The sequence below is a fragment of the Talpa occidentalis genome, unplaced genomic scaffold, assembly GCF_014898055.3.
Source record: "Talpa occidentalis isolate TD23 unplaced genomic scaffold, MPIMG_talOcc4v2.1 talOcc4.8, whole genome shotgun sequence".
NCBI lineage: Eukaryota > Metazoa > Chordata > Mammalia > Eulipotyphla > Talpidae > Talpa > Talpa occidentalis.
Genome location: NW_023605194.1, coordinates 109944933 through 109969477, shown reverse-complemented (window position 1 = coordinate 109969477; position 24545 = coordinate 109944933). Strand labels below are relative to the sequence as shown.

General features: G+C 46.0%; 1 protein-coding gene across 8 annotated transcripts in view; it reads right to left on the bottom strand.

Moving 5' to 3' along the window:
- The window catches only part of ZNF827 (zinc finger protein 827), a 150682-nt gene that overhangs the window by 56068 nt on the left and 70069 nt on the right, over positions 1-24545 (bottom strand). For all 8 annotated transcript variants that reach the window (XM_054690365.1, XM_054690369.1, XM_054690368.1 and 5 more), the window contains exons 6-7: positions 12237-12476; positions 9363-9420 (exon numbers count right to left, since the gene is read on the bottom strand). In XM_054690365.1, the coding sequence (XP_054546340.1) occupies positions 9363-9420; positions 12237-12476 (298 nt within the window). The remainder of the gene's footprint in view (positions 1-9362; positions 9421-12236; positions 12477-24545) is intronic.

The window sequence follows — 24545 nt, the reverse complement described above, 5'->3', positions numbered from 1 at the left end:
CTCAGCGTTTTCACGCTATCAAAAACAAAATCATTGCCACACTTACTCCATTTCTGAAAAAGATGTTACTTCATTTTCAACTTACTTTTCGTGATTAATGCAATTTTCTTCATTTTCAGGTAGTGCATATTTTCCCTCAAATATTAACTACTGTATTTGCTAGTAATTTATCACAGATTAAAAGCCCAATACTTCCTTTTTTATATGTTTACATACCTATGTGTTTACAACCCATTTATAAATGAATGTATTAGAAGTAAGTTAAATGCTTAGTCCCAGAGGTTTTTGTAAAAGAATTCTGGGCAAATCAAAATAAATGTTTAACATTTTCTTTTTATATATTTACATATCTATGTTTTATAACATATTTATATGTGATCACATTTGAAACACATTAAATGCTTAGTCTCAGAGATTTTTGTAAAAGAATTTTGAGCAAACGGAATAGACATCTAGCATTTCTTTATGTACTTAGATACTTATATGTTTTATAATATTTGTAAATGATTGTATTTAAAACATATTAAATGCTTAGCTCTATAGATTTTTGTGAAAGAATTTCCAGCACTTTATAAAATCCTGGGAAGGTCATTTTGCTCCTGGGTAGCAATCACTAGGTGTCCCCTAGGATTCCCTCCCAACCTGGCGCTCCACTCCATTTAGAGTGAGAGGTGGTGGGGCTTCTGCATCTGCAGGGGTCCAGATAATCACATTTTAGCTCCATGTCTGTGCCGGTTGTCCTAGCCACATACTCATCCGTCAAGAAGGGATCCATTAGGGGGGGAAAAAAAAGAGTTTCACAGGTGCTGTTGAACAGCATCCTTTCCCTTCTCAATTCCACCCACAAGAGGACTCTTGTTTTTGAAAGATTTTATTTATTTACTTATTTTAATAGAAGAAACCCTCGGTGGCCGGTCAGGGATTGTGGAGGTGGAGCAGGGTGTTCAAGATAAAAAACGACCGTGTGTTTCAGACCTGAGAACAGCGCCCTGTTCAAGCCTAGAGGGCCATGTCAGAGAAGACCTCCTGTGACCTGGGCGGGGCTGGGCCTGGAAACCTGTCACCGACCTTGTTGGGTGCACACATTTTCAAAAAAAGGACCATCATGAGTAAAATGTGAATGAATCGTTCTATGCTGGGAGCTTCAGCCTGGGCATTTATCTGCAAACAGAGGCTGGCTGTGCAAACCCCGCGGGCTTCTAAAGGCTTGCAGGCAGATGCAGAGCCATGTCTTTCCATCATACGACCTGGGAGACCAGACTTATTCTTTAACTTTTGGTGGTAACAAGAAAGTTGTGTTTCCCCCGATTTAAAACAAGGGGATGGGCTGGTGAAGTAAGTGTGCCAGATGCTTGTTCACCTGGGGGATGGGGATATGGTGGTTTATTCCACTATTCCTTCTACTTTGTTTCGAAAATTTTCACAATAAAAAAAAAATCAATGGCAACAGTCAAATGAAAAGTCCAACCCAGACAAACCACCCAACAGAATAGCAATGATAGTGAAGGAACAAATACAAAGCCTCCCTGTAAACAAAATTTTTGACATCACCAGGAATCAATAAATGAAAAGGTTTTAACTTTTAACAGTACCTTTACCCACACTGTAAGATACAATTTTAAGCTTTCAATGGATAAAAAAAAAAATTTTTTTAATGATATAGCACTGAGATCTTTGAAATACTCTCTAGAACTGCAGATTCACCCTTTTTCGAGTCAATTAGACAATGCACAACAAAAGCCTGAAAAGTGTAAATTTTTTTTTGAGTCAGTTTATACCAACATTATTAGCAACAGCGTGGAAAAATAAAGCGAAACCTCTGATATCCAGTAACAGGAGACCGATTAAATAAATGATGACACACGAAAACTTAAAATACTGTGCAGACATGAGATGAACTGGGTTCCCTGTACAGACATGGCAGGAAGTGCTTACCATATTGTTAAGTGAAAAGAGAACACTACAAAACTATAGAGTAAGAAACAATTTCTATATTGGGGTCAAATAAGGGGATTGCAATTGTATGGGGAATATAAAAATAAAATTAAAAAAATAAAGTTTTATTTCCCCTCAAAAAAAAAAGTAGACGTTTATAAATAGAAAAAAAAATCAGTCATAATTCACCACCAACTTAGCAGCAGCTACTCCTGCATAGCAGGCCTCGTGGTGACTGGGTTTCTTCCCTTATGTTCCCCTATATCCTCTGAAAAGAAAAGTTATTTTCAAAACTTTTTTTAAAGTTACATTTTACAGTTTAGGACCCATTAAGGGGAAAGTGGGGGCTGAAGAGTAAAGTGGGGAGGGGCCCAGTGGACTGCAGTGGAGGATTCTGGGTGCTTGGGTGGTGGGTGTGATGGGTGACCTGCATCTGAAGAGGGGTGAACCTGTACCCCTAAATCACACAGTACTGGAAACCAATGTTTCCTCAAAGAAAAAGACCACAATCCAACACACAAACAGAGACTGGCAGACTACCATCCGACCCTCCCTCTATTTTGAAAATTAAGTTTTATTGGAACACGTAGACCAACAAAGAGTAAACTGAAGGATGATATGGATAAAGCAGCTGTAAAAGGCACAGGTCAGGAAGGAGTATTTAAATGATGGTGCCCCAGTGTCCATGAACATCAGTTGCAGAAGGTCAAAAGCTAGGGCAGGAAGGGGCTGTGGAGAATATGGTAGAAGAACAATAAAGCATCTTAGGAAAAAATGTATATTGGTCATGTCTCTTTTTCTGTGAGCCTTCTGAGCGCGGCTGTCTTACAGGCCAGCCCGTCTGCACAACCTAACACCGTGTTTTCAAGGAACAATTCCTGTGGCAGTGGCTGCAGAATTCATCCACCCTGGAGCCAGGAAACCTCAGGACAGAGCACAGTGCCAGGCCTTGTCAGGGCGCTGCAGCGGGAAACCAGACCCTGGCACGGGAGCGGAGTGCGGGCCCAGGAAGTAAACCTGCGTTTCCGGGTCCCCCCCAGGGGCCCCAGCTCTCTCCACAGACAAGGGCCACACACTCTCTGCTGAGGAGAGCTCAGTCCTCTCTTTTCTCTGCAGAGACACAGGAATCCCAGTCCCGACTAGAGGTAACGTCAGTGGCACAGGCATGCTCCCTGGCCCCCTGCATCATCCAGGAAGGCTTTTCACCCCCAAACAGAGGACCTCCCTTGAATATTGGACCTATTTCTAGTAACAACCATGCATATAGTGTTGAGAGGAAATTCCAGATAAGAGAAGGACTGAAGCTGCCACCTAAGCTTTCTGGCCAGGTCACACCTGCACAACAGGTGAAAGGAAGGACAGAGAATAGAGGCTGGGGCCTGCTTCCCGGCTCACCCATCACACTCAGTCTTGACTATGCTGAGCTACACCAGAGGAATACTGTTGCTAGCCAGCAGCAACAAAGGTGGGAAAGGCCATGGGAAATGAGAGAAGAAAGGCACAGACCCAACCTTCCCTCTCCCCAGTAACACAGTCCTGGAGGAGTACTGTTTCAACTCTAACGTTCAAAGTAGGCATCACAGATGGGAAGAGAAGTGGCAAAGGGTGACAGCTGCAGAATCACAAAGTACTAACACAGGTTTGGTGAAATAAGGACAAGAGCTCAAATGGCAGCAGTGCACAAAGCAGTTTCAGGCTACATGTATTCTTTTTTAAAAAATGTAATCCTGTTTTCAAGGATGAGTTTTAATTTCCTTGGAAAATGAAAGAAAGAAGTTCAAAAGGATACATTGCCAATGCAAAGACTCTTAAGCCAATCTTAGTGTCTAGGCAGCTGCAGACAGTAGTGCAGGTTGTACACTGCACAAAGGTAGCCCCTCCAGGAGGGTGTGCTCCCAGCACAGACATCCAAGACACATGTGCTTATTAAGATGGCCTTCCAGTAGTTGGCAGTGTCTTGAGGAAGTGCATCTGCTACAATTTGTAATTGCACCATTGGGCCCATCAACAGCTTGACCTCACCAAGAAAGCATTGACTACCCTAAGCATAAGGACGCCATGAATTTTTACAAGGACTTGTTAGTGTATTTAATTTTAAATATAAATATGTTATATATATATAATAAACATAAATACAGATTATTTTAACTACAAATATAAATAGATAAAATATAAAATATAAGGAACGAAGAGAATCTATGGAGAGCTATTTAAAAATCACCCATTTTCTTTGCTGTTTTCTCTTTCCTTAATTGCATCTGCCTCGTCCAGTGTTCTTTATATCTTATCTTACGCTTTTTAAGGCAGGTGATGAGCATTATTCTCTTATGCCTTGCCTTCCAAAAAAAATAAAATAAAATAAAATAGCCAGGAAAGGGGGAATTGCACAAAATGAGGCAGCATATCCCACTTTCACAGATTAGTGCCATTTCTATTACTGAGTCATAAATATTTAAGGACTCACATCCAAACCATCACACAGAAAAATTCTATACTGGACACTTCAAGTGCTTCTGTCTTTGAGTAAATACTGTTAGTGCTATTATCTAAATCATAGAAAAATAGCCCACATTTCAAATGCTGAAAATGGGACAAATTAAATGTTGGTCAGACAGCATGATATGAATCTCCCTCCCCCGGAATCTCCCATTTCTGCTTTTTGCCTGGTAATGGAGAGCAACACAATTCAGGCAAATCCTTCTTGCTTTTGGAATAAAGCAAGGCATGTGTGAGAACTTTTTCTTATAGGCCTACAATCTTATATGTCCGTGGCCTCTGAATTATTAATGGGGGAAAGGAGAGAACAAATAACGGAGAGAGGGTTCTTGGCAGACACTGTTTGAAGCTCACGGTGTTCCAGAACATTGAACTCATCCACTTCACCAGCCAGGAGCTACCTGATTCTTACTCTAGGTTTCTCCTCCTATTTTGATCTTATCCAGCATCTGGCTGGGTGATGGCCCGTGATGCAAGACAGAGATCTTCTCTTTATTCCATTAAACTCTGGGATCTGGTTATGACACCACGCCTCATCTGTTTTCATCTACAAATGATCCTATTAGCTGGCTAAGTGTTCCCTGCAGAGCACAGACTTGTGTGAGGAAGAGAGACAGGAACAAAGTCAAGATTTGATTCCTCTCTGAAGGTGTTGGGTACTTCTGTTCTCCTGGGGTCTGGACCCCCGTGTCAGCTGTCACTCAATGACACGCAGACCACACAACATCTCAGAGGAGACACAAGCCTTTCTATACTCAGATTGAATTTTCTAGACTCTAAGGTTAAATGGGCAAAAGACCTACTGGTTTAGCATTTACGATGAAGCTCAGGTAAAGGACTGAGCCAGTGGCCTCTTGAGGACTCACAGGGCGGAGCGGGAGGGAGGCCTGGTGAGTGGGACCCAAGATCCCATCATTCCAGCTCCGAGTCCTTGCATTTTCTGCCCGGGACACGGTGTGCTCTGGTGAACTGCTTTTCTCCTTTACTTTTGGAAAGAGGTTCCTAATTTAAGCAGCTGAGTCCAAGTTCTTAGGAGTTTTAAACAAAGGCATTTTCAAATAAGTTCTTAAACAACGTCTGGGATTTGCTTCAAAATAATCCAGGAGGGGGAGAATAAAGGGTGATGGCACGTTCTCCACTTTGGTGTGTGCTTGAAATTTTCCACTGTAAGAGTTTTTTTTTTTTTTCAAGTGAGCCAGAGAGCCAATGATCCAGCAACTTGCTAGTTATTCGTTTCGACCTTTACCTTCACCTCAACCTCTTCTTAAATACTGTTAACACAGAATGCCATCTGACGCCATTTTCTCTCTCCACGTCTGCCCATCTTAAGTATCAGCAAACTGCAGACTGACCTGCCTACGGACAGCGAGACCAGGGAAGGCTAGATGAGGAGGGAGGTGCAGCCTCAGCCTCATGGGGCGGAGGTGAGCAGTATACACCGCTGGCAGGCTTCACCAGCTCTGGTGCCGGGCAGGAAATCAGCACCCCCACATCTCATTGATAAGAATGTTCTAGAATGCCCACTGCAGAGTGTTGCATCCTCTGGTGGCTGCTATGCTTTTCCTTAGTTCTTGTGGTTGGAATTAATGAAGATCGATCATGAGACACAGGTGTGGAGGGAGCTGTGGAGGTGCATCGGCTGCTTTCTTCTGCAGGGCCCTTCCGTCGGCCCTCAGACCCTCTGGATGTGCAGAGCTGGAAGCAGGGGTCTCGCCAAGAGGGGCTGCTCGGACATCGTCCGCTTTGAAGAGCTTCTTCTCAACTCTGCACTGAGGCCTGCACCCCGGCGGCCCTTCACCCCGAGCCTGTCTTAGCTGTACCCCACAACTCTCAAATCCGAGGACACTGAACTCGATCCCAATCCTGAGTCTTTGTTCTGGACATTTTCTTCTAAGAAATCTGATAACTGACCAAACATCCCCCTCGATAGGAGAATTCTAGAGATAGGGAAATTTGGAGGCTTGATGTAAATCTTTTTGAAACCTATCACCAACCTTAAAACGTAACCTAGAAGCTGACCTCGTGGAGATGAAATAAGAGTTCCTTTTAAAACAAGAATCAAAAGAGAAGAAAGAGCTGGCGTTTTTTTTTTCCCATCCCTGCTCTCAGTTAACTCAGGCTAAAGAGGATTTCTTGGCATGAAGCTGCCTGATTCTGTTCGCCCTAAGTAATGAGGTGAGAAGGTAAAAAGAGATCTATTTGAGGAGAAGCTAATCGAGCAAGTTGCCTTCTCAAAAGAAAAATTAAAACAGCCAGGATTTTGTAGAAGCACAATCTAACAGGGACTTCTGAACACGGACAGGGCCCTGAAAGTACCTCTTCCTCTGCTTGAGCGAGAGATCTGATTTGGGTTTCTTCTCACTCGTAACCTCCCAGCAAGAGGAAAATTGAAGGATTGTTTCATTTTTGCCAAATGGCTAAAAGAAAGCAATTCTCTCCTATCCTATAATTATACTCAGAGCTCCAGCCAAGGCAATTTAGACGACAAGGTACATTTCCTTGTTTGGGGTTCATTCAAGCCTCTCCCCGCTTCCCAGAGAACACCTGGAAAGCGGAGCACGACCTGGCCGGACAGCAGGCCTTCGGTTATATAAACGGCATCACGTCATCTAAAAGCACAAGCAGGAAACCTCCCGGGAGAGGCTTCCAGGGTCCCACCCAGGTCCCCTTTACAGCACAAGTGCTCTGGGGCTGAATGCTTGGGAGGATTGGGTGCCTACAGTGAGTGGGAAGGGTCCTGGTCACGGGAGACCCTCACCTGCAAGGCTAGACTCCCCCGCTGCAGGCAGCGAACCCTAAAGCCGTAAGTCCTAAGGTCCACTTGCCTCCGGGCAGGATTCACTCCCTGGCACAGTTCATGTCCAGAATTCTCTATGGGATGGAGCTGACGCTGGTCTCCAGCTAAAACCACGTCCTGGCTCAGCTCCTTCTGCCCCATAACTTCCCTCAGGTTCCCTCAGTAAAGCCCTCCACAAAATGCCCATCTCAGGTTCTGCCTCCCAGGAACTGGCCTGTGCGTCTCTAAGACGCCTATGAGAGCAAATTTAAACAGTTTTTACTACTTTTCACCCACTGTCTTTCAATGTCTAGCATCTAGCCAACTTCACGTGTTGAGACCCACAAGCATAGATACTAACTCACCTTAGGCTTACACGTAGGAGGTGGGCTGGTGAACCTGCCTGAATCAGACACCCCAAGATTCCCAGGATGGGGCTCCTCAAGGTGCCCACTCTCCCCTGCAGAGGATTTTGAGCTAAGAGCAATGAAATTGCTGGAGAAGGAGAAGCTTCCATCCTGGCCTAACTCCTCCCTAACAGAAGAGACGATCACGTCCTAAATTCCTGTGCCTTCCCTATCCAGAAGCAATCACTGCTCTCCCTTTTATGACCCAGAGGAGAGTGATGTGGGAGTCTCATGTGTGGGAGAGCTGTGTTTATCAGTGAGCATGACATTCCTTTACTCTTGGAGTAAGGATGAGGTAGCTAATGCCTTCTTGACTGTCACAGAGAGTCCGGCCCCCTCCCTGACGCCCCAGCCCCTAAAAGCAGATATCCCTGGTCAGCTCCGTAATTCTCTAGAACTTACAGAATTCTCCACATGTATGTCATTAAGTGTTGCCCTTTCCCCTACTAATCTGCCTGATGTTAATTTGTTTGTCTGTCCAGCCTTAGAAGAAGCCAGATAGGGTTGGGAAATTTCCCTCATGTGCCCCGACTGGAATCTTTGGTAACTCACACTTCTTATTTGGGCATCTGACTTAATAGAGAAATAGGCTTCAACAGGCATTCAAGATGGCGAGACCCATGTCCATCTGCATCATCACTCACGGAGACCACTGTTCGCCCTATTCCAGCAAGGTTGCTTTCCCTAACACTTTGCAGCGCTGCGGGAAGCAAGCTGGCTCTGTTTTAATTACTGTTTGATATCTGATATTCCTGAAATCCAATTCACAGAACTAAAAATAAAAACCAACTCGGGTTAAAGTTCAGAGGCGCACTGGCCACATGATGCTCCAAGGTCAAGTCACCCACCCCTGAATGGAAACCACTGTTTGCCTTTGTTGCAAGAATTAAAAACACAAAACTGATCAGGGAGAGTCAGAGTTTCCGAGGAAAACAAAGGCTGGGTCTTCTGTTCCCACTGTTGACCTGCAAAGCCCTTCTCTTGGACTAACTCAGAGGCTAGAGAGGGTCTGGGACAGGAGCAAGAGGGAAGGAGGGTCTTTTAAAGGGGCTCAGTGCATCACCCCAGAGTTCTTTTTCCGCAGAAGTGGGGTCTGCTCTTGCTGGTGCTTTCCTACAACATCTGGGGTCTGGGTGGCCTTCAAGGGTTGGATGAAAGGCAGCACTGGCTGCCCCTCCTTGCATGGGCAGACTGATGGCAGCTCCCTGGCTGGCCTCCCCGACCTGCCTTGGCAAGTGGGGAACTTCCTTGCTGACAGTGTTTAGTGATGCCCCATAGTTTCTTGAAAGCATTGTCTTCTGCGTTTCAAATGTTTGCCCTAATGACGCTGTGAAGTAAAAAGGTGGGATGTCCTTGGTGACAAAGCATCATCCCACAGGGACGGGCTCTAAGGGCCCTGGCTGAGGTGTTCATGAGATACACACCCAGCTCCCCATCCCAGCGGGGCTGTCCATTCACACTTCCCAGCCGAGAAACTTCTGCACAAAGGGTAATCATAATAGTAATACCCACTTCACAAAATTACTGTAAAGAGCAAAACACAAAAACATTGTGGACAACTACCCAGCTACATCATCCCGTCACCTCCCTCCAGGCGTGTGCTTCCATGCTGTTTCAAGCGACCAAAGTTCTAGTACAAAATGGCGGCAAAGCGAGGGACTCCTTTGAACCTAGTAGGAGAAAGCAGCTTGGGGAGCACTGTGCCCACACTGAGGGTGCTGTGAGGGGACCGCCAAAAGGTGACCCACCTGGTGGTCGTCCGGATGGTGTTTTCTTTTGTGTGATTGTGCTCTTTGCTCACTTTTTCTGTGGGAGAGAGAAGAAACAGCTCTTAGGTAGGGTTCACCCAACCTGAGAAGTTAAAGCTGAAGCAGAAATACCCTCAACATTTCTCTTTTCCTTCAGTGGTTTTCTTTTGGTTTCTTTGTTAAACCCTTAAACCAATCCCCTGTCCTACTAGTAAGGAGGAGACCATCATCAGAAGCCTATAACAGCACCCACAAAAATACCTTATTCAAAGCCTGTCAAGGGAAACAGCTACTCACACACTGCAAGCGTGTTCCCCTGTGATCAGGCCCTGGTGATGTGAACGTACCCTAAATCTTTCTGGGGCTCCCACCCCACCCCCGGTCTAGCAGGCAAGACAGAAAAGCCATCTGTGGAGACTGAGAACAGTTTCCACCCCGTAGCCTACGCGGGGATCTGCTGCCTGAAGGTAAACCAGCCTTCAGCCCACACTAATGACCAAGTTGCCGAATAAAGAAGATTTAACAATGGGATCCAGGCCTGGCATCTGGAAGGTGCATCCTTTAAAAAGGAAGACATTAAATCCTGCCCTGGCTTCCTGCAGAATCAGCCTATCTTTAGGCTGGGACAACTTAGAATTACCCACCCCTCCAGTCAAGACTAATTACATTCTTAATGACTCATTGTTCCTACCTATATAAACTAAATCCAAACTCCTGTTTGTTCAGACAGTCCTCAGAGTAAAATCTGTGGGACTGTGTCCTGGGTTCAAATCTTCCCAAAGATGCTCTTTGTCCACCATTGAGATTTTATTTCCGGTGAACAGGACACATGTGCAGACACACACAGTTAAGAGCATAAAGGCAGCTATTTCTACTCTATCTCTGCCCAGCTGAAAATTTCTGCTTTCCTCTGATTCAGCATGAAAACTGCAGTTGTTGCAAGTGTTCCGCTTCTGACTTTGATGACAACCTTTAAGCTTTGAGTATTGTCAGGCCCCTTTGTGAGAGGGGATACAAAACAGCCGGGGACCTCTGGGTGCCAGCGTCATCGAGCGCTTATTCCGATAAATGTCACAAGAGACAAAAAAATATCATGAGACCAGAAGAGGTAACCCTCCCTCCCTCTGTCTGGAGGTCCATCTCTACCAGCTGTCAGGAATTATTTAATTAGTTTTCAAGAACACAAAAGTCGAACTTGGACCTCCTCAGTCCAGTTCAAATGTGAGGCCTAGCCCTGCCCGTCACAGCTCTCAATGGCTTCTTTTGAGTGTCTGAGAAAATCCAGCCAACTCGAAAGGTTTCAGATTTCAACAGCAGGGCCCAAAAAAAAAAAAAAAAAAAAAAAAAAAAAATCCTAATCTTAGGGATTTTTGGAAAAAGTAAAATAAAGATTCACACCCCCTGTCCTGCACTTTGTAACACTAGTCCGACTGTGTGCACATTTTTGGGGCAATTCTTTCCCGCCCGCTGGACAGGGACAATGAGGCCAAATTTGAATTCACAGGATGTATTCATTCAGAGAGCAGGAAATCGGGGCTAAAAGACTTGCTTGAGGTCACCCCGCAGTCAGTGGCAGCGCCAGGGTGAGAACCCCCAGACGCAGAGTTTGTAGCTGATAGTCGACCATGATAACGGATAATGTGCTGTTAGAGAGACAGAGGCTTCTGCAAAGAACCACAGTGTCCTCGCTCTTGCACATTGGAACTGCTGAATCATTTTTTTAAACTTACATTGTTTTTAGATAGGCTTTCAATCTGGGGGCCGGGGACAGGGAAGCATCTGGCATGTTTTGGAGCTTGCGAAGATCTATGTAACCTATTCAATTGACTGAATTAACTATTTTGCTGGCCACAAATACATCCCTTGTTTGGGAACCCAGAAGCCGACATTTTGAGCACCAAGGGATAGTTTCCCCGCCGTGGGTAAGTCACCGGGTCCACCAGAGGTGGGCGTCTTGCATGGTGTGGGGTGGGAAGGGCGAGTTAGTGAATACTTACATAAACAGGCATTTAAACATCATTTGTTATCCATACAAAACAGAGTTTATCAAATATTTGTCACAAACTTGACTGATGCATGAGCTTCGCTATGTAGGCCAAAGCTGGGGTACGGACAAGAATTGTGCATTTCTCTACAAATCTCACATGCATGTCCATCCCCCATCTCAACTATGGTCAAATAGCAACAGCATTTCAGTGCACTGAAACTAACAGTCCTCAGGGCTGAGGAGCTTAGGGGAACACATAGGTTCCAGGACAGAACTTGATTAGAACTTGATTCTATCAAGACCCTTCTCTGAGCTGTGATTGCTCCCCTTTTGAATGCCAAGTACTCAGAGTGGCAAAAGCTGGTTTAGAGAAAATGTCCTACTAGGTTAGAGATGGAAAGAGTCCTCATACTTTTATCTTTTGCTTTTCCCTTGGCATGATTTTTTTTTTTTTTTTGGGCAAGATATAGTAAAATCCCATTAATTCAGACCACACGAATTTGGAACTCACAATAATTCAGTCACTGTTGGAGTAAACCAAAGTTTATCTTTTGCACATTAGAAAAAAGGGAGGGGCTGTTAATCAGATCAAATGGCTCAACAAAATCAGAGGTGAGATGTTTAGCCCAGCAAACAGGGATCATTTGCAAGGAATTGAATAGAGTTCTAATTTCAAATGATTCTTAACTGTTTATTAAAGAAAGTTTGGCAGGCGTTCCACTTGGCAACATCTCACTAACTGTTAGTCTGAAGTGTCAGTCTGCATGTTAAAGTAACAAAATAGATTCCTGTCTATGAAAATCCTATAATGCGGGCGTTTTTACTTGGTTGAAGGGATTCTCCTTCCAAGCCTTCCAAATTATTGGCATTTTCTCATGGAGACGTACCTGACAGTTGAAAGAGGAGCTCAGAAGCCATCTTCACAGAGATGTCTTGACTGAAGAGGTTCCTCTCTGGGGGCACTCTGCCCTCTGGCATCTTCTGCAAGGGTTCGGTTTTCTCTCTCCCGATTAAAGTGCTGTAGCCCACATTCCGGCTGGGTGACATGGAGACATGTGAGTCCTGCATGTCGACCTCCATGGGCTCCTCTTTAATCTTCACCATCTGAGTCTCCTTGTAGCTCTCCGCTGCGAGCAGGGCAGGGAAGGGAAACAAAAACACAGGTTTCTTAATTTGGAAGCAAACCCACTTTCCAATCACAAAGACAATGGGGAGACTCGTGTCAAGGAGCAGGTTAGAAGAGGGTCTGACCTATCTGGTTGCCAGAAGATGCCCAGAAGAAATAAGTGGCTTGCCCAACGTCACGCCACTGACGGCAAAGCTGGTGAGGTTTCTGGACCAGGGTCTCCTGACCACTCAGTCTCCTGACCACTCAGACTCAACCTTCCCTCTCTACCACGCTGCTTCTAGAACTTACAGAAAACATAATGGCTATGTGCCCTTGTGTTATAACTTGCTCAATTTCAGTGAATCAAATCAGAGCAAGCACATTAATATTAAGATTTTCCCCCCTCTAATTTCAAAGCTCCAGTCAAATTTTTTCTTTCCCTTGTAGGGACCTAAATGAATAAAGGGTAAATAGGGTAGCTTCAACTGGGATATTTACACCTTGCTGGGAGTTAGTAATTCTCCAGGCCACCTAGGAAGTTAATTGCAGGCTTAGGATTAACATTTAAAAAAAGAGGAATCTCACAGGTTATAATAAGGGTTCAATTCACTGACTGTTCTTGCTTTAGGTGCGGCTTTGAGATGTTCAGTATTTATTCTGAAATATATGTCCACTCTGCAAGGCTGGAGTGTCTTTATATGTGGGTGTTTGTCAATGATGATAGAACATCACTGAAATGAGGTGGACAATCAGCCCTGCATTAATTTGGGTCAATTTAAAATAAAGCCATATTTTCAAATCAATAAGCATTTATTTATTAGTAACTACTATGTATTCAGCATCCTGGAAAGCAAAAAAGAAAGAGGATGGATGGATGGATGGATGGATGGATGGATGGGTGGACAGACAGTTAAAGACAATACAATAGTGAGTTGAATGGTGGTTGCCAAAAAGATATGTTAATGTCCTAACCCCAGGAACACATAAATGGCACTGCAGTTGGAAAAAGACATTTGCAGATATGATAACGTTAAGGATCTCAAGATGCACTAATCCTGGATTATCCAGGTAGGTCCTAAATCCAATGACAAGTATCCTTATAAAAGTCAGAAGAGGACAAGTCGAAGACACAGTGGAGAGGTCATGTGAAGACAGAGAAAATACTACAGTCTGAATGTTTGCACCTCCCTCCCCCAAATCAATATGCTGAAACCTGGTCTCCAATGTGATATTAGGACATGGGGTCCTTGGGAGGTGATGAGGCTGTGAGGGTGGGGCCCTCATGAATGGAATTGGTGACCTTATACAAAGACCCTAGAAAGCACCCTCGCTGCGTCATCAGATGAGGACACAGGAAGCAGAACCAGACACCAAAGATTCCAGCCTCTTGATATGGGACATCCCAGCCCAGCATTGTAAGCAATAAATTTCTGTTGTTTATAAGTCCCCCTGTCTGCGGCATTCTGGTATAATAGCTTGAACTGACCCAGACAGAGAGGGGCTGTTGTTGGACACCCTTAAGCCAAGGATGGCCTGGAGCCACCCGAAACTGAAAGAGGTAAGGAAAGATTCTCCCCTTGAACTTCAGATTTCAGATTTCTGGCCCCAGACCATGAGAGAATGTTTCTATTGCTTTACATCACCAAGTTTATGGCGATTTTACTATGGAAGGACTGATGGACAGACAGATGGAGGGACGGATGAATGGCAGACAGATGAGGTTAAGAAACCCACAAAGCAGGGGCGATCTGGACCCAGATAGTGCTTTGTGGCGGGAAGCTGTGCTGTGCATTATAGGACATTTAGCAACAGCTAGAGGGTCTCGAGGAGAGACCAGAGGGAGAGCTCACTGCTGAAAGCTGGGTGGCCCTAGAAATCTGCACTTTCCTGGCAAATTATGAAGCAGGTAAATGTCAATTACTGATTTGCAGTAAAGAAGATAGTGAGCATTTTTAATTAAATTATTAAAATTAATAAGGTGCTACCGATAAGATCTTATGTAAGAACTACACTCATTATTCTTTTTTCCTTCCTGACATATTACACATGCTTCTCAGGAAAATGACTTGCTTTTTGTCAGCAACTAAACTGCAGACAACTGTTGTATTTAATTGCGATCCCTTCCCCCGCCCCCTAATCCTGCCAAGCTGGATTTTCCCCCCCTTTGCATGTCTGTGAAGCTCATAAACCAAATTCATTGATTCAATTATGCTAAAAAGAAAGAAGAGAATAGCAAGCTTTCCAAGTTCGGTGCTTAGCTTCTCTGCTTTTGCTTCCCGCCCATTTGATTCTTTCTGGGGTACTGACACCCCACCCGCAGCCCCCTTAGGGATTTGGGGACCTGACAGTGAGTGGTCCTGATTTCTAGCCAGATCATCCTAAGGTGCAGTCACAGCATAATTTCCTCCCTGGAATCCCTCAAGAGATTTAATATTTGGGGTGTTGACAGTGTGGGCAGTGGCACAGGGGCATAAAGATGTGCCTGAGCCCCACGGAACATTCCAAGGCCTGAAGACAAATGCAAAGGAATGCTAGACAGGGGTTCATTTCGTTCAAAAATGAAAATGTCCACAATATCAAGAACATAGCTAGAACGCAGCTCTGGTTATATCTCTCCCACCCCCATTTCCCTAGCTCTGTCTCTCGATTAAAAACCACCTGGCTATTTGCACCACTAAATTTAATGAAATTAGCTTTTAAAAGCCACTTGGGATAATTTCAAGTATGATTTGCATGAAGTGCTTTCTGCCCTTTCTTAGGACAACTCTTGATCTTTCAAAAATACACTAAATACTGACCACTGAGAAAATCCTGGGCACACTTCAAATGCCCGAGAGCGTCCAGGCTCATGGAGGGCTTCAAGTTGACATCTTAGTGGGTGAGACATAATACTCTGTTTTGACAGTTCTTGCTCTTCTACCCAAGAGCACAGATGATAAGTGTTTTCTTGTCTTTTTTTCTTTAAGCAGGTTTTCTCAGCCTTAGCACTGCAGGCCCTTGGAGCCAGATGCCACTCTGCATAGGAGGCTGTGCTGTGCATTCTAAAACATTCAACGACATCTCTGGTCTACAGAACACCAGATACACCATGAGCTCCATCCCCCTAGTTGTGACAACCACACATAACTCCAGACACGGCCAGTGTCCTCTGGGAGCCAAAAGCATCCCAATCGGAAACCACAGCAGTCAAGTTTTTGCGGCTCTCTTGTTATCACTCGCCCAAAGAGCTCCTCTTAAGTTCTTGCCTGGACTCCTCCTGCATATTCGCCGCCCTCTCTGCCAGGTGCCCAGACAGGCTGACGAGGACGGAGGCAGGCAGACTTAGGAACAGTTCCGGCCCTAGAGATCCCACTCAGCCCGGGCCAGCTCCCTCCTTTGCCCGGGGCGTCCTAAGGAAACAATGGTTGAATTAATCATTTCTCTCTTAGCTGTGAGTCCACATCCAGGAACAAGTCTACACAACCCGGTGGAGGATTTTCCTCATTCCCATCATTTTCCCCTCCACACACCTTGTGGATCTTTTTAGACTCTCTTCATAAATAAAATAATAAGGTGAATATTAATTTCACCCTAGGTGGCCTATTTCCACTGTTAAGGAAGAAACTGGCACCAGGGAAAGATGAGGGATGGGCTAACACTCTGCCTGGAGTGGCCAGCAGGTGACTGCTCACTGCCACGCTTACTTGTATTATGGGACTTTTCTATGATAAATATGACAGTTCATCAATTGTCTAAATTTTAAAAAAGAGAAACGAGGGTTCCGTGGTGGCGCAAGGGGTGAAGACGCAACCTATGAAGCTGTCCGCAGCCTCTGCAGCACGAGTTCGATCCCCAGCCAGGGAGCAACCCACATGGCGCAGCAGATCTCTCCTGTCTAGCCTGCTGCTCCCCTCAGCAGTGTACTTCGGTCCTTCTGCCTGTTCTGCTCCCCGCTCTGTCTCTGGTGAATGCTCTCAACCCCCTCTGGCCTGTACCCCAGTTCTTTAAGCATAAATAAATAAATGTTTTTAAAAAAAGAGAAACAATTATACACAATCATTAAAAAGTGATTTCCTTTTGGATATGTTTAGGACCTGTGTGTGCCTCCCAGAGCCATTTGGGACTCGAGTCAATCCTATTCAAATCCTGCCTGGCGAGAGAGAGGGACGAGGCAGAGACTGCAACGCTACTGTTTTTTCTACCTTCAAAACACAGTGCGTTCCAGCCGTCGTGCCGAGTCACGGCATTCATCCTCACTCGGTCATCCTACGACCCTTTTTTAATATCTGCGATGCACTAAGCACTGTGACAGATGATACTGGGGACACAGGTCGGTAAGACGAGGTTCTTGCCCTCAAGCAGTTTAAATCTAGATGAGTGATTGGACAAGTATAAACGGCCTCTCAGACAAGCAATAAAAAGAAAGTACAGGTGGGAAGAGAAGTCAAGGAAGAGGGTGCAGGAAGCACAAAGGAGTCCTTGTTCCCCACCTGGGGTGTCCAGGGACGCTGCTTCGCGGCAGGCAGCAGACTCGGAGGGCAGGCACAGAAAGGCAAGTCTGGGTTTGAATTCCATTGTCCTGAAACCTGCCCGGTGGGTCTTCCTGGGTCCCTGGTGGAAACCCAGCAGGCCCGTAACTTGATCGGGTTCAGATACTACAAAGCCTAATAACGCCTGGAAACAGCCACCTGGTCTTGCTCCAGAAGCCAGAATCCAACTCAAGCTTCGCTTCCTTTGAAAAGCTCAAGCTTCCTTCTCCCCGTGAAGTTAACTGGGAGCCGGCTGTGGGCCTGCAGGGAAGGAGGTGCTTGGCTCTCTCTCCCTTCCCGTGGCCTTCACCCCAACACACTATCCTCCCAGGGCCTTGAGGAGGCAGGAAGGTGGGGCCACCGGGACAGAGAGGTCTCCAGCCCTGGGCCTGGCTGGTGTTAAGCTCTAGGCCAGCAGATGGTTCTCGCGTGAGCACTGGGGTCTTCAGGGACCTTTAGCTTCGAGGTGATGTTTCCCCGCAGGCCCCCTCTAGCCAGAGGCAGCGCCGGGGACTCCACCCGCTGCTTCCCTCTCCCGCAGGCTCAAGCTCCATCAGTCCTCTGGGACGGAGGACCACACCCGGCCAGGGCTCCACGTCGGGGTGGCCGGGAACAGTGGGCTCTTTATCTGACCAGACAAAGAGGGCCAGTCCAGGCCCAGAGCAGCACAGAGCAGCCTCCACTCGGCCACCGGCCACCAACCAGCCTGCAACTTCTCGCCCTGCACATTTCCCGTCAGACCCCTCTTCCCTACAGTAGGGACACATTTCTCTCCAAAATCGCCTTACCCCAATCTTCGATCACCTCTCACTTCTAAACTCAGTCATGAGGGCCAAGATTTTTTGGTGGTAAAATACAAATAATAGAACTTAATCACTGTGACCATTTTTAAGTGTTGAGTCCAGGGGCCTTAAGTACTTTTACAGTGCTGTGCTAACGTCACCACCATCCACCTCCAGAACGTTTTCATCTTCCCCAATGGAAACCCTCCCCATGGAACACCAGCCCCCACTCCCCCCTCCCCCAGCCAGCACCCCACTTCCTGACTCGATGCCAAGATTTTTTTTGTTAATATTCATACTGTAGCCTTGGTGCCAAAGCCAAATCGTCCATTTAACATACAGTGTCAGGTGATGTGCCAGGGAAATAAAGCTGCAGAGGGAGGCGGGCAGGTACGAGGTTCCAGTGCTGGGCGGGGCTGCCTGCACTTTATGGAGCCCCGTGGGCAGTCACTGGGAGGTTTGGGGGGACAGGGGTCATGGGACCAAGTGCACTCAGAAGGTCTGCTTGGCACGAGCACTTTGAAGGGACCCAAAGGAATGCAAATGAGGAGCTTATTTTAATAATCTAAGCAAGAGACACAAAAGCCCTCAACCAAAAGCTACGAGGAGAGAAAAGGTTGATCAAATAGTCCAGAGATGACTCGGGGAGGGGTTGCTGGGGGTCTGAACAGGAGTCTGAACCAAGAATGGAGAGACCAGTGGGACCGGCTGTGCCGACGTGTAGAATCATCGTGGTGTTCCTTCTGCCAAGTATATAAATCTCAAATCATTCTGTGCTGTACCTGAAACTCAAATATGTTGATATGCTAATTATATCTCAGTGAATTTTTCTGTACATTTCCAGGAAAAGAGAAGAATGGCAGGACTCATGTGGGAGGAATGATGAAGCAGTCTTGCACTTGGCCCGGGGAAGGGGGAGGTTAAAACAAACTATGACTTCGAGCGTCTGAATTTTGGAAGATAAGTTAAAAGAAGCAAGAAAATAGATGTGTTGGAGAGAAACATGGAGGAAGACTTTCAGTTCTGCTCGGAGGATTTGCAACTCCTGCAGGAAGTGGAGGTGGTGATGGCTGACAGGCACTGAGAGAAGAATCGCCAGCAACAGAGACTGAGGTCCTCTGAACCCCAGGGCGCCAAGATCAGCAGGGGAGGACAAGCAGAGAACAGTGGGGGGCAGAACTGTTACCACCTGTTCTTAGAGAGGAAGTGGAAGGAAAGAATCAAGGAGAAGCGGCGTGGAGAAGGGGTTGAGCAAACCATGAGCCCAAGCTGATGTTCGTAAGCATAACAAGCAAAAGATCTGCCAAAATTTATTAATTTAATAATTCATTAAACAGCTAATCAATTAATTAAATGAAAGCATCTTTTTCCATGTGGAGAAACCCATCTTCATGGTTAGCCAAACATTAGGAGACCTTTGTTCAAAATGACAGGAGTAAGATTTTTTTTGTACACGATTTTCTACACACACACACACGTATCATAGTTTTGATTCTTAAACAACACCAAAATGATATCAGAATTGACCTTCTGAATTAGATCACCAAGATCATAATCTATTGTTTCCCTTCTATGTCGATATCATACTCAGTAACTTTGGAAGAAGAATTAACAGGCATCGGAAGTGTCAGCTGTCACACTAAAATTCACACTGAGGTAGACAGGAAAGCAGGGCAAACTCAGCATCAAGTGTTAAAAAAACCCCAAGAGGATCATGGTAGAACACCCCATTCTACTCTTTGTTCTGAATCTACAGGAACAAATATGCCCTAAGTAACAGAATTCAAATAAACAACTGGTGAGACCCAGAAATTCTCTTACGGGAGCCCAAGAACCATCACTGCATCAGAGCAAAGCACCTGTAGTTTCTCCTTCTGTGGGTTTTTACGTAGTTTTCAGACCCCCTGTACCAGCACACAAGATGACCGATCCTTGCCTAAGATAACTCAATGGGGCATTTTCTAGCCTTTTCAGATTGACCAACAAACTGGGCCACACGGGCACCACAAGTTTGGGGTTCCATTCTGGGTAGGACACTACCCATGTTCAAACCATATAGGAACCTCAGGGCGTAAAGGAAGGTGCTGGCAAGTGGAGGCGTGGGAGAGGCCATGAGGCAGAATCCGCCGTCACCCCAACAAACGCAGCGTTCAATTTCACTTTCATCCAAAAGACACTCAAGAATTAAATCCTCCTGTCCCCAGGGCCCCAGAGGCCAGCTTCTCCCGCCAGCAGACGGCGCGGGGTGGCTGGGTCATTATCTGCTGAACTCTGAGTGTGGCAGTGTTAATGTCAAGCCTCACCTAATCACCTTGTTTTCTTTCATTTAATGATTTCACTAGAAATTAGCTAAAGCAGTGCATTTAAACTGTATGTGTGCCATTTGGTAATATTCCAGATGATCTCATTAAAAAAAAATTAACCTATTTTTCATCTAATGTCCAGAATATACTTTTCTTGTCTCACATTAAAAAAAAAAGGTTCAATTAAAATATCTGATTTAACCTTAGAGCTATTTAACATTATTATCCTTTGCCATTTAATAAATCTAAGCCCTGTTCATTTCATCTGTTATGATTAATATCCATGAACTTGGACGCTGAATATTCCTGAAAGATTCAGTGGAATTCCTGAGGACACAAAAAAATCACCAGAAAGCAAGGTCCACCCCTGTCAAGTGATGGGGTGGCTGGAGTTTTTTATTTCAATAACGGAGACTTTCACCAAACGTTGAGTACGTTCCACTAACAGATGGTAAAAGGCCTTTACCACCGCATGGAGAGGCAGACAAGTCTAAAATGCTTTTCTTAGGTGGTGCTAAATATGACTGCATCCTGTCACAAGGATATCTCTGCCGAGCCTCTGATGCTTCTCCTCTGCTGGCCAATGTGTCTGGCCAGCATCCTGAGCAGCAGACACTGGGAAGGCCCCCTGGGGAGTGAGGCATGGGGAGCAATCATAGGGATATGACCAAAGGCAATGCAGGAAAGGACGCTGCCTCCTCACGCGTGTGTTCCCAAAGTACCCCCCAACAAGGCTTGGAAGACAGTAGCGCTCAAGAGACACTTGTTGAATGAATAAGTAAAAGAAAACAAAACAGAAGACCACAAAAGCTGGAAAGATAGCATGAGAAGTAGAGGAAAGCAAAGTATCGGGTCCAATTAAACTCGGGGAAATATTTACATACTTTTGCCAAGAAATCAAAGCCCTAATAGCCAATAAGTTAGCCAATAATAGCCAGTAATAGCGGGAGCGCTGGTGGGACTCACAGCCAGGGGTGTGCGGGGGGAGGGGGCTTCTGATGCTGGAAAGTGTTCTTGGAGATAAGGAGGAGCACGTGGTACCCTCATAACTTATTCTGGCTGTTTCCACCTTCTTTCCGGAATTAAAAAAAATTTTTTAGGGATAGAATGGAACTTCCTTTATTTGATAAAAAGTGTTTAATAAATACCGCATAGCATGTTGAATGTTTAATCATCGTTTTTTTTTTTTAATTGAAGTAACACTGGCAGGCTACACTGTATGTGGTTGAGAGGTGCAGGATCACACCCTTTGGGTGCATGTCACCACCCCACCCCACCAAGGCACCCGCAGCCCCCCAGCTCAGTCCCAGGGGCCCCCTCCTCACTCTGCTCTCTCCAAATGTTTTATTTAAATCAAAGCTACTTCCAAATAGTATCACACACTCGCTTTAATCCCTCTCCTCTCTTCCTCTCTCTCTTGCTGTGTTCTCTCTACTGCAGTGGTGAGGAGCAGTCAGTCAACTGGCAACAACGGAAGAAGGAGAGGTCACCCCAAAACCAAAGTGTAGGTCCTGGTACTCGAACCCTCGCTGTTTCTTGAGCTCTGGGTGTCTCCAAGAGAGCTGTGGAAGGTCAGACAGGAAGGGTTTTCAACAGAAGCATTTTAGGGAGAAAATATTGTAGATACTAGAATGGGGTCAAGCGTGGGTAAAGGTTTTAGTGCTAGCAGTCGAAAAGAGACAACCATACAACCATCTGTCTCAATTAAATTATCCTCCAAGTCCCCAGTTTTCTTATTACCCCCTGGTCTTATTTAAAAAGTGCAGGAAGAAAAAGTATTATCAATCTATCACCCAATATGTTGGCTAAGTAGGCACGTGTGAATTCCAAGAGAAGATTGCTCCCAGCAGCACTCAAGTGCAGTGTGAGACACAGGCATTCTGCTCACAAAATGAGCCCAGAAATCACTGCAAATTCATGCTGGGTTTGGTGAATCCTCCCTCTGCTCCCGGCCTCTCTCCCTCTGGAGACCAGCATGAGGACGTGCCCTTTTGGCGACAGGTAGGGAACCACAGGGAGCCTCCAGTAAGGTTGTCGCCAAGAATGTCCAAGCCTGAAAGAGTAGGAAGACTTTCTGGTGGCAACAGTAGGGAAGGGTGTTTTTGTGTTTAGGACAAAGGTGTGTTTAGGGGTCACAGCTGGTAGGACCAGGAAGGGCCACATGTGTTCATGGTTGGCTTTCTAGAAGCTGGACCTCTGATAAGTGTGTTGGGTGGCATCTTCAGTCCATCAGCTCCCCCATTTTCCCAGCAGTGGAAATAAGCGACACACACATAGGGCAAGCCATGGGCACCCAGGAAAAGGGCTCAGAACCAGCTGTAGCCCCATAATTAGAAAACAAGAAATTAACTCAAAGCATCACGTAACGGTGGCCTAAGTGTGGGGGAAATACATACATGGGTGCAGGAGATACAAGAATTCTGAGAAGGGAAGGTCAAGATCCCGCCAGAAAGAAGGCACAGAGAGAAAATGGCACTTTTCAATTGTTGCTCCTTCGGTAGGAATAGTGAAAGCCAAGAATATAGATAGATGTCTTGATGACAGTCTTCCCTTTGGGGCTAATATGGACACCCCCCCGACCGACTGGAACGCCCAGGCTCTGTGTGTATTTTCTGACTCACACATGCTGGCCCCCGGCTCCAGCACTCAGGGGAGCCCCTACTCAGTGGGTGACACGGTCACACCCAGCACCCACTGAGCACACAGGCTGTGGGCAGCAGGGGAAGAAGCCGTGATACCAGCCTGTGTGCACCCAGATGGGGTTTAATTATAGACGCTGATGCCTCTTCTTTGGGGTTATAGGTGAAAGGTCAATGTGAGAAGAAACGGTACTGTGGAGAGAGCAGAGGAAAATAACGGTCGTGTTCTCCCTCACAAAGTGGTAGCTGAGGTAACACCTGGCCAAAAAGGCTTGTGGGGTGCGGGGGACCCACGGAGGGTGTCAGAGACTGCACTGTGGTCAGGCAGGCAGGGTCTATGTGGCAGGGGAATCTGCCCTCCGAGTGAAAAGTGGGCTGTTTGGTTACTCAGCTATGGGCATCCACACTGCAACTGGGTTGCTCAGCACAGGCAGCTTTTTCTTAGCGTCCTCATCATTAAATAGTACTAACTTATGGCCCCCCTGTAGGCGCCGCAGCCTGTGCTGTGGAGAAGAGAGCTTCCTAGTCGTTTGTACCGGAGACAGGACGCCAGGAGCGGGGCGCGTGCAGACACACTCCCTGGCCTGCATTTTTAATTGCGTGGCTGCACATTGCAAAGGAGGCCAGATAGCCCTGCCCTGCGCCCACTGCCCCCCCACGGTCCCAACCCCTCCTTCCCCATGGTGATCCAGGCCCCCTCGCTCAGTCTCAGTCCGGCCAACAGCCAAGGAGTCCAGCAGGAAGGTGGAGCATATGGCATTCCTTTCAGGCTCTCGCCTGGTTTCTGGGAACACCAGCCAATACAAATTTTCGTGGCTATATTAACATATGCAGCTATGCGACAGGGGATGATAGTAAAACAAGAGCCCTTTTGAGTCTGGCCTTTCTGAGTCCCAGGCCTCAGCGTGGGAGGTGGAGGAAGCCAGGTCAAGAAAGCAAAAGGCTGGAGGGGTGAGGGCCCTAGGAGGCAAGGAGGCCCAAGGGCAGGCCCAGGATGGGAGCTGGAACAGCGCTACCGAGAGGCTGGAGGGAGAGCAACAGCCGCTCAGGTGCGCGGCCTGGAGGATTTGTAAGCTGTGTGTGGAATTACAACATAAACAGAGGAAGCTTCCTAGTGAAAGAGTGACTGTAACACCCGTTATCGGGGGAGATTCTGTTAAAAGCAAGTTCCTTTTCTTGCTGGGAAAACAACGGCCCTAGCAGAGTTGAAAACAGCTACTTCCGACTCTGTGGCACCTACGTGGTCAGGTAGGCTATGGCTGTACATCCTCTGGGCCTAACAAGGGCTAGACCTTCGAGCAGAGAATTCTCTGGGTACATAAACAAGTTACATGTTTATCTTATTAAGGTGATCTGTTCCATTTGGATGAGATACAGTTTTGACACTCTCTCTAACGCTCACTGAGTTTTCAAATGATACAGCTGAGACATGTATGTATATGTTTAATTCCCTATTTGAGATATAACTTGCTGGTTATGGGTTTTCTGAGTCTGGGTGTGTACAGAGTAGAGATACAAATACCCTGAGAGTTGAGAGGATGTACATGCCATGAGGAAAGTGATCTGGCCCTTCCTTAGAAGCCCATTCAATGCATATAGCTACATTCACTGTAAGTCATTTAAAAAGCTGACATTCGCATATTTGTTGTCATCAGCTAAAGTACAAGCTTTATAGACATCAGAGGGGTCAAGTCCACTATGGAGGTATTTAGTCAATGAATTAGGATTCATTGGTTTGGTGTCTGGAAAGTAAACACTGTGGTAACATAAGATGGGCTTTCCCTTTAGTATTGAACAAGTCTGCATTTTACCCTAAATTTTGGAATTATGGTAAATCTGATGGTGCTCACAGTAGA